Source organism: Aulonocara sp. 'chitande type north' Nkhata Bay, linkage group LG12, assembly GCF_057382095.1.
Source record: "Aulonocara sp. 'chitande type north' Nkhata Bay isolate Kocher_YH1m ecotype deep benthic linkage group LG12, A_spYH_male_GT1.1, whole genome shotgun sequence".
NCBI lineage: Eukaryota > Metazoa > Chordata > Actinopteri > Cichliformes > Cichlidae > Aulonocara > Aulonocara sp. 'chitande type north' Nkhata Bay.
In genome coordinates, this window is record NC_141355.1 from 10,516,224 (window position 1) to 10,524,439 (window position 8,216).

An 8,216-nucleotide genomic window follows, 5' to 3' on the forward strand; every position below is an offset into this window, starting at 1 on the left:
GGAATGCGGCTCGGGCAGTGGCTGAAGCAAAAACTCGGGTGTGGGAGGAGTTCGGAGAGACCATGGAAAAAGACTTTCGGACTGCCTCGAAGAGATTCTGGCAAACCGTCAGACGTCTCAGGAGGGGAAAGCGATGCTCTACCTGCACTGTGTATAGTGCTGGCGGAGCGCTGCTGACGTCGACTGAGGAAATTGTCAGGCGGTGGAAGGAATACTTCGAGGACCTCCTTAATCCCACTGACACGTCTTCCGAGGAGGAAGCAGAGTCTGGGGATGAGGGGAATGACCTGCCAATTTCCGGGGGCGAGGTCACTGAGGCAGTTAAACAACTCCTTGGTGGCAGAGCCCCTGGTGTTGATGAGGTCCGCCCCGAGTTCCTGAAGGCTCTGGACGTTGTAGGGCTGTCCTGGTTGACACGCCTCTGCAATGTTGCGTGGAGATCAGGGGCAGTACCTGTGGATTGGCAGACCGGGGTGGTGGTCCCCATCTTTAAGAAGGGGGACCGGAGGGTGTGTTCCAACTACAGGGGGATCACACTCCTCAGCCTCCCTGGGAAAGTCTATGCCTATGGCGTTATTTTTGTGCCACTATTCTGAGCGCACGTAAAAAAAAATTGAGCGCACGTAAAAAAAAATTGCAGGTGCAAGTGTTGCATTTTGAGGAGAAATTTATTTTGAGCTTACAAAAGCTGAATTTGAGTGAACAAAATTCATTGCTGCGTGCAAAAAACGTATTTCAGTGTTTGCGCTTATCCATATACACACACAATAGCACCCCCTCTCGCTCAGTTTTTTCATTTGCGCTTGCTCGCAATGTGTTGCTTGCGCTCACAACATTCTCTGCTTCGTACGCTCAACTCTCTGTACACCGTTATAAGTGTGCCACAAAACCAACCAATCACAGACTTGGTTTCAAAAATTCTGATTGGCTCTTACAGTCTCCAATCAGCTCGCTAGCTACTGCTTTCCGGACACCGGAAACACTGTCCACTCAGCCTCGCTTCTTGCAGATAGAGGGATTTTTGATTTACTCTGCAGCTAAAGAAGAGATGGCAGAATCAAACAATGGCTCCAATAATACTACACCACAGTATCAGGTGAGTTTAATTTTTTTTGTGTGAATTTAGTAATTTGCTGTCCTTTCTGTTTAATATACCAGCGTAGTTGTCTTACTGAGGCAGTGTATCCTAATCATGTTTTTTAGGGTAATGGTGCAGTTGAGTCAGCAGTAAGAAATCTGGTGTCTTTGCTGCTTAACAACATATCCACAAATCCTTCAGGGAGGCCAACAGAGAGTGGGCAGCCGGAGCCTAGAAATCTGACTATCCAGCAAGAGATGACAAGGTTTTTGCTTTTTTTGTGTGTTTTTTTTATTTTAACTTTTTGCAATCTTTTCTGTTAAAGTTATTTGGTTTGTGGATTTATCAACATTGATTTTTAAATTAAAATGTGCTATTAAGGACTGATGTCATATTTAATAACTTTATTAAACAATAACCCTTATGTTATGCAACACTGCATTTTTTAAACTCATGCATTTTCATCCCACAGATCATTTCCAGGATATTTCAAATCACACTTGAGCCGTGGTAAAAAGAGATGTTTAACATCTACTAAGCAGCTTGTTAAGGCAGGCAGTAAGACCACAGGCCTCAGTTTTTATTTGCTGTCAAAAAACACATCCTACACACCTTTGCCAGCTGAGGAGCTTGAACTCCTACAAGCTGGCATGGGGAGACAAACAGTGTCTCTTCCAGAAGATGGTGACCATGCAGAGGTAAGTTTGTGTAGTCAGTATTAAAATCAGTCATTGGCAGACGCATTTAGCCTGAATCATATGCCACAGTCCATTTAGTGTTCCATTCTGCTTAACGGTGTTTTTAACTAAGATTTCTAGACTTCTGGAAGAAACCTTTCCAAAAATGGAATATCTTTGTGGAGGATGGCTCTTACATAAGGCAACAGGTTTGTTGTTAATTCAGTTTTTATGTATTTTTTTGGCATTCTTGCGTGCTCATACTGCATTATGATTATGTAGTTGATACTTTTGCTGCTTGATTGTTTATGCTATTTTTCTGTCAATAAAGGTGGCAGTGGTCGACGAAAGCTCACTGTAATTCCACCTGAAACAGAAGGATATTCTGTCAAAACACTGAAAGCTGTGTCAGGAGGTGGCAAATCCACTTTTTACATAGTACCTCTTCAGGAAACATTAGACACATCTCCTCTACCTCCCGACTCACAGCACTTTTCAAAGATGCGAAAGAAGATATGTTACCAGTGTAATGAAGTTATGCCTCTGCAGATGCTTGCAGTACACATCAATACGTGCAAAGGAAAATTCTCTCCTGATGAGACTGATGATGAGGTGAGACAATTTTGATGAAATCAAAATGAGCAATTTTGATTAAATAATATAGTATCACAATTACTGTTTTTTGATTCAGCAGGAATCGGAGTTATGCATTGTGAAAAGCAAATGCAAGGTAAACCTAGCACATTACTAAAAACCATAGTAACTACAATGAATTTTGTATCGGTAATGATCTTTTTCCCACTATGCCTAACATGTACCCATTTTTGGAATTGTAGGTTATTTGTCCAATATGCACTAAGGATTTTCCTGAAGATGAGATCACAGTCCATGCGAGTCTGTGTGGGGATAGGTAATCTTTTTTCAGCCGTTTATGAAAAAATGTTAATCAGTAACAGTCCACGCAAACATATGTATTTTTATTTTATTTTTTTTAAACTTTGTTTTGTCATCAGCTTTCAATGCATGGTGCCTGAAGAAAATGACCAAACTACAGGGACACCAGCTCAAACTTCAGTATGCACAACAGACAGGTACTTTTTGCTCTATTATAATTCATATACACACTATTATGCAGAACCATTTGTTAAAATTATGTGTAAGATCTTTTACACAATACCTGGGGTTTAATTTCATATAAAACATTTTATGATCACACTACTTTAAATTATTGTTAAAGGTTGTTGCACAGAACATGCTGCAATAATTTCTAATCACGTTTAATGTGGTAGCCTCTTTTAATCTAAAGATGATTATTTTTCTTTGAGAGCTTAGGATGTTTTCTACCCTGTTTTTGTTAAGCGTGGAAGATGTATTGCATTGCCTTGAACAACAAGTCGACACCACAACAGAATTTAAGTTGTGTGTGGACAGAGAAGACCTTCCAGACAGAGGCATTCTCCAGTGGCAGAGAAAAAAAGCTGCATCTCCCACCAGTGTTCTTAGGGTGGTTTTCATTGGAGAGGCAGGCGTGGATACAGGAGCACTTAGGAAAGAGTTTTTGAGTGGTGAGTTGCCTATTACCTGTTTTGTCCTAGTGTCAATAAATAATGGATAACTTAAAAATGCGGATATTTTTTGTATGAAAGACATGATTTCAGGTATTGAAAGCAGATTCTTTGAAGGACTTGAGAACAAGGGCAAAAACCCCAAGTATTCTCTGACCGATCTTGATAATGAAAACTTCAGGTTGGTTACATACGAGCTTTGTGTATTACATTTAATACGCATCCGATATTTTTGTAAATGTTACCTGAAAATGAATTATAATCATTTGTCTACACAGAACTGTTGGTGAAATAATTGCAGTCAGCCTCGCCCAAGGAGGCCCATCTCCTGCCTTTTTCAAAGAATGGTGCTACAATTTCCTCTGCTCAGGAGAGGTTGATTTCAGCTGTCTGTCTAAGGAGGATGTTGCAGATGTGGAATCTTCCCTGCTCATCCGCAAAGTGAGCACCTGGTTTAGCTCTGGCACATGATATATTATGAGTATGGTGTTTTTAAACACTTTTAACCTTCTGTATTTCCTCTTTCACATTATACATTTCCAGGTTGAAGATGCAGCAGACATACAGTCTCTGATGATGTGGGCTGATGAAATTGTCAGCTGTGGATACACAAACCAGATAAAGATGGATAGTAAGGAAAGCATGATCCGGTAAGGGAGAAAAAATCAGAGAGATCATTAACCCCCCCTCCCCAACTAGTTTTTCTTTTTTTTTTTTTTTTTTTTTTTTTTTTTTTTTAAGTGCTATTGTCTTACACTCTACAACAAGACTGATTCCAATGCTACAGCAGCTCCGAAAGGGCATGGAACTGTATGGTCTTGTGAACCTGATGGCTGTAAATCCTGAAGCTTGCCACAGTTTGTTTGTTCCTGGGAAAATCCTCAAAGTAAGTATTAACATAGCAGCTTCAGTCTGATCCAAAGACAGTCCACTTATCTGTACTGTAGTTATCCTGTATTTATTTATTAGTTTTGAATGAACAATATATCTATAATATAATCTACTTTATTTCCTTATTTACAGCCAGACGCTGATTTCATTATGATGAGCTGCCAACCACATTTCAGTGAAAAAGGGACATCTAGGGAGAGAACTGAGAGGAAGATCATAAATTTTTTGCAAGATTTCTTGCAGGAGATTGAAGTATCAGGTACTATATAGTATTAGTATTGTATATACCTATAGTATTGTATATATACCGTATGCATCTGTTAAATATTTTTGCTTTAACATGCAGGGCACTAGAAAGTATTCTTAGTTGTTAATTTAAAACATTGTAATCCAGATTGCTTTTTATTTAGAAAAGACTTCAGAAACATTTTCAAACATCACAGATGGAAACACAGGCGGTGCAGGTGGTGAAAAATCAGAGTCTCTTGCTGTCCACCATGTGCTCCAGTGGATGACCGGCCAGTCCCATGTTCCCATCCTTCCTGATGAAAAGAGACATTTCAAAATAACATGCAAGTTTGACCATGAATGTAAGGAGCGGCTGGGAGATCACTCCATTTGTTACCCAGTTGTGAGTGCATGCACTTGTACTGTGACTTTTCCAGTGCAGCATCTGGACACTTACACAGTGTTTAAAACCATAATGAGTGCAGCAGTTAAATATGGTGGTGGATTCCACAGAGTTTAACACATTGTTGTCTTGTAATTTGGAAACTAAATGAGTAAAAATGTTTGTAAACATTAGCTGTTAAGATGTTCGTAGCCGTTTCATGAAAATGACAAGACTTCAAAACTTTGTGTAGGGTCCTACGTTGATAGATAATAAGCAAGTGCTTTGTTTGCTTGTCTACTTGTAATCTGAATGTTTTAGCAAAGAAATCCAGTATTTGAGAACTTAAAAGAACGTTGACTTTCACGTCCATGTTAAGTGTCACTGTTGGTTTGACACCTGTAGCAAGAATTGTATGTACAGGTCACGACCGTGTGACTCAGAATGTTCCAAGGGATTAATAGTTCTCTGAAGCCCCTCCAGGGTTTCCTCATCCAGTGGGCATTCAACTTCAGGAACCACAACTGTGCTGTTAGATTCTTCTTGCAGTACAGCACTCTCCCAGTCAATGCCTGGATCCCGAAGCTCCTTCAAATCCACAAACATATATAATGGTCATTATTCCAGAATAGGTACTTTTGGGAGGAATGTTATTTTGTGTAAGCGTTTTTTCCATTAAAATACAACAATTTAAAAAGAATGCCTTTGTTTTCATGTTCTTCTTACTGTAATTTAGATTAGTGGTAATTGATAAGCAAGAATGTATAAAATCACCAGAAGCATCTCCCAGATGTGCTGCAAGTGTTTTAATTTGTTAATTTCAGAAGAGCAGAGTTAACTGCTAACTAAAATTTTGAAATTCAACATTTAAATAAAAAAAAAAAAAAAAAAATCAGATTATGAGCTGGTACCTCAAGTCTCTCGCCCTCGTCCAGCTCTTGTAGATGTCCCATACACCAGAGCTGTTCAGGAGTGAGACCACCTTCTGTCGAGGGACAAAGATGTAGTGGACACCAAAAAGATGAATGACATCTGAAATGTCAAGCAGGCCATCCTCCTCGAGTGAGTGAAGAATATCATGGTACTTGCTAGTGACTGCAATCCAGACATCACGCCAAAGTCGTTCTACTCTGTAAATACATTTGAATTTGGATTTCAGGTATTTCATGCTTCAAATCAATATCAGAACTGCTACAACAATCTACCCATGCAGTCAATAATAATATAAAAAACATCAAAAGACTAACCTCTGATTGTGGACACTCTTTCCAGATATGAAACTCGCTCTCCCTGTTCCTCTTGTGGCAAACATGAAATGTGCAATGTCCAGGTTTTCTACTCCTTGATCTGCCCTAACCCTATGATAAAAATACATTTTTAAGGAATTTTTAAAGTTTTCTTTAATGATACTTGTTGCTAGCATATAAATTAAATCAGGGCATAAAACCTTGATGGCAAGCCGTGAAGCTGGGCTGATCTCAGGAAAAATGAGAATGCAGTTTTTGCCCTGTTGTTAGTTGCTGCATCCAAGTACAGGACCTGCAGTAAAAACAAATGGAAAATTAAAGATCTGGTTTCAGATCATGTATAGTTTTTCAGTTAATAATGCAGTTTCATAATAAGTGTTCAAGGAATATTGTACGGTTCTATGTTCATAACCATAATTCAAAGCTTGAGTAGTCTATACATCAATATTGGTAGTACTTATCAAAAAATGAAAATGGCCTTTTAGTTTAACCTTTTTTGGTAAAGAACTGATTAGAAATTTAAAAAAATAATAATTGCAAATCGTCCACTATGTTGGCTTGCTGAATAATTGATGTTCATAAAAAAACAACCTAATAAAGCTCTCATTTCAAAACTACCAAATATTCTACATAACAGTTACACTTTTACCTTCCTTGAGTAGCCATCCACTCCACCAAAGATCACAACATTGTACCTGTTTCAGAGGGAAAACAATCTCACTAAGGCTTGATTTGCAGAACATGTAAGACATTGAAAATAAATTTTTCAGTATGCACACTTGCCACTGACTTAAACTGGACACTTGTCAGGTGTGCTGAAAATAATACCAACATTTTTATATGTTTATAAGTTCAATGAGACTAAATATTTTAGTTCTCTTGTCATGATTTTTTTTAAGTTTTCTGGAGCACTTAACATATTATGTGTTGATAGGCTTGTTATCATGGAAAATATCGATATACAAAGTGTAAATAATTGCTCAAGAAAATTTACAATTAACAATATTGCTGGTTTTGTTACACATCCTGTATTCCTTTTACTTAATATTACTCTATCAAGTGCTTTTTAAAATATTATAAATACACTGAAAGACCTATCAGATAAGGTTGATTAAAGCAGATTTAAAGTATAACGTGCATCTTTCTGCCCAACTTGTGTTAGAGCTATATAAGTGGGTATTTTACCTTATTAGCTTGTGATTTGTGTCTATGTGGACCAGGGAGAGAGGGCCTCGCACCGAGTAGCTTCTTCGCACAACACAGCCTAGTTCTGTGATCCGTTTGAAGATCCCTACAGCATCAACTCGATGCATGGAGGCCATCATTCTCCACCACTGAACACGGAGACCCATAGAAACCAAATGTCCTTGAACCATTCGATAGCCAGCATTTGGCATCTGATTTTTGATAGCCGATATGATGTTGTCCAGCTCTTGGTCATTCATTGTGCTGTATGTTCCTCTCACAGACAAGTCAAATTCTTGCATCCTCCTGTAGATTGTTCTTCTTGAAACACCAAGACATTTAGCAATGCAGCTGACTGGCAGCTGAATGTCCAACAAATTCTTGAGTCTTTCTCTCTCTAGTACGATTTTGGGGTGGCCAGGTCCCAGACCAACTTCTGTTTCCAGTTCAATAATGGCCACAGAGCTGATGTTAATTTCACACTGAACCAGATGATGAACGTTTTGTAGAGCCTCTGTAATCTCTGACAGACCGCCTATTTGCTGAGAGAAAGATTCAAACAGAACAAGCTCATGACGAGTCAAGAACTCCAAATAATCCAGATTTAGTGGTTGTTGGTTTAAAGCAGCTTTCAGTTTAGAGAGGAGTCTATGCATCATTTGCTGTCTCAGTATGTCCTGTTAAAAGCAGCAAGGAACATGGACAAGTACAATGAAATGATGTATCTCAGACAAAAATAAACAACCCATAAAACAAACTACATGAGGTACATCATTTTTCAAGTTTGCATAGTTTGCAAATTAGCTAACGTCAGTTATCAAGCGAATAATAATTAACAAAATGATTTTATATTACTTACATGTGGCCGGGACATGCTCTTTTCGTGCTGCTATTCAGTATTCGACGACATAAAAGAGAGCTACTCAAGTATAATTTGGAAAAATTAGTCAGTTGGCATGGTTG

The 8,216-nt window shown here is 38.6% G+C and overlaps 2 protein-coding genes across 6 annotated transcripts; one reads left to right on the forward strand and one right to left on the reverse strand.

Annotated features, from left to right (window-relative positions):
* The first annotated feature begins 949 nt into the window (after positions 1 to 949).
* LOC147316947 (uncharacterized) lies at positions 950 to 5,773 on the forward strand. 4 transcript variants are annotated; one of them, XM_086313483.1, is made up of 15 exons: positions 950 to 1,096; positions 1,280 to 1,343; positions 1,551 to 1,776; positions 1,889 to 1,964; positions 2,087 to 2,367; positions 2,447 to 2,485; positions 2,592 to 2,665; positions 2,769 to 2,846; positions 3,115 to 3,320; positions 3,402 to 3,501; positions 3,599 to 3,761; positions 3,864 to 3,970; positions 4,062 to 4,206; positions 4,344 to 4,470; positions 4,622 to 5,772. In XM_086313483.1, exons 2-15 carry the CDS (start codon positions 1,336 to 1,338, stop codon positions 4,957 to 4,959), a joined length of 1,968 nt encoding a protein of 655 aa, XP_086169609.1. In that variant the 5' UTR covers positions 950 to 1,096; positions 1,280 to 1,335; the 3' UTR covers positions 4,960 to 5,772. The 4 variants fall into 4 exon arrangements, with proteins under 4 accessions (XP_086169609.1, XP_086169606.1, XP_086169608.1 ...); XM_086313480.1 differs by having other exon boundaries at positions 951 to 1,096; positions 1,204 to 1,343; positions 4,622 to 5,773; XM_086313482.1 differs by having other exon boundaries at positions 951 to 1,096; positions 1,204 to 1,343; positions 4,655 to 5,772.
* LOC147316948 (uncharacterized) lies at positions 4,595 to 7,912 on the reverse strand. 2 transcript variants are annotated; one of them, XM_086313485.1, is made up of 6 exons: positions 7,254 to 7,912; positions 6,718 to 6,763; positions 6,269 to 6,360; positions 6,069 to 6,179; positions 5,733 to 5,951; positions 4,595 to 5,409 (listed from the first exon to the last, which is right to left on the reverse strand). In XM_086313485.1, exons 1-6 carry the CDS (start codon positions 7,910 to 7,912, stop codon positions 5,196 to 5,198), a joined length of 1,341 nt encoding a protein of 446 aa, XP_086169611.1. In that variant the 3' UTR covers positions 4,595 to 5,195. The 2 variants fall into 2 exon arrangements, with proteins under 2 accessions (XP_086169611.1, XP_086169612.1); XM_086313486.1 differs by lacking the exon at positions 6,069 to 6,179 and having other exon boundaries at positions 5,733 to 5,773; positions 6,279 to 6,360.
* Between the last annotated feature and the right edge of the window lie 304 nt (positions 7,913 to 8,216).

Bases quoted from the DNA above. Each gene is read 5' to 3' on its own strand.
- LOC147316947 (XM_086313480.1), top strand. From the start codon at position 1,049: ATGGCAGAATCAAACAATGGCTCCAATAATACTACACCACAGTATCAG. The intron at 1,965-2,086 runs GTTTGTTGTTAA...CTGTCAATAAAG, and splicing joins GCTCTTACATAAGGCAACAG to GTGGCAGTGGTCGACGAAAG. The intron at 4,207-4,343 runs GTAAGTATTAAC...CCTTATTTACAG, and splicing joins TTCCTGGGAAAATCCTCAAA to CCAGACGCTGATTTCATTAT.
- LOC147316948 (XM_086313485.1), bottom strand. From the start codon at position 7,912: ATGATGCATAGACTCCTCTCTAAACTGAAAGCTGCTTTAAACCAACAA. The intron at 6,361-6,717 runs GTAAAAGTGTAA...TTTTTACTGCAG, and splicing joins TGGATGGCTACTCAAGGAAG to GTCCTGTACTTGGATGCAGC. The intron at 5,952-6,068 runs GTTAGTCTTTTG...ATGTATTTACAG, and splicing joins AAGAGTGTCCACAATCAGAG to AGTAGAACGACTTTGGCGTG.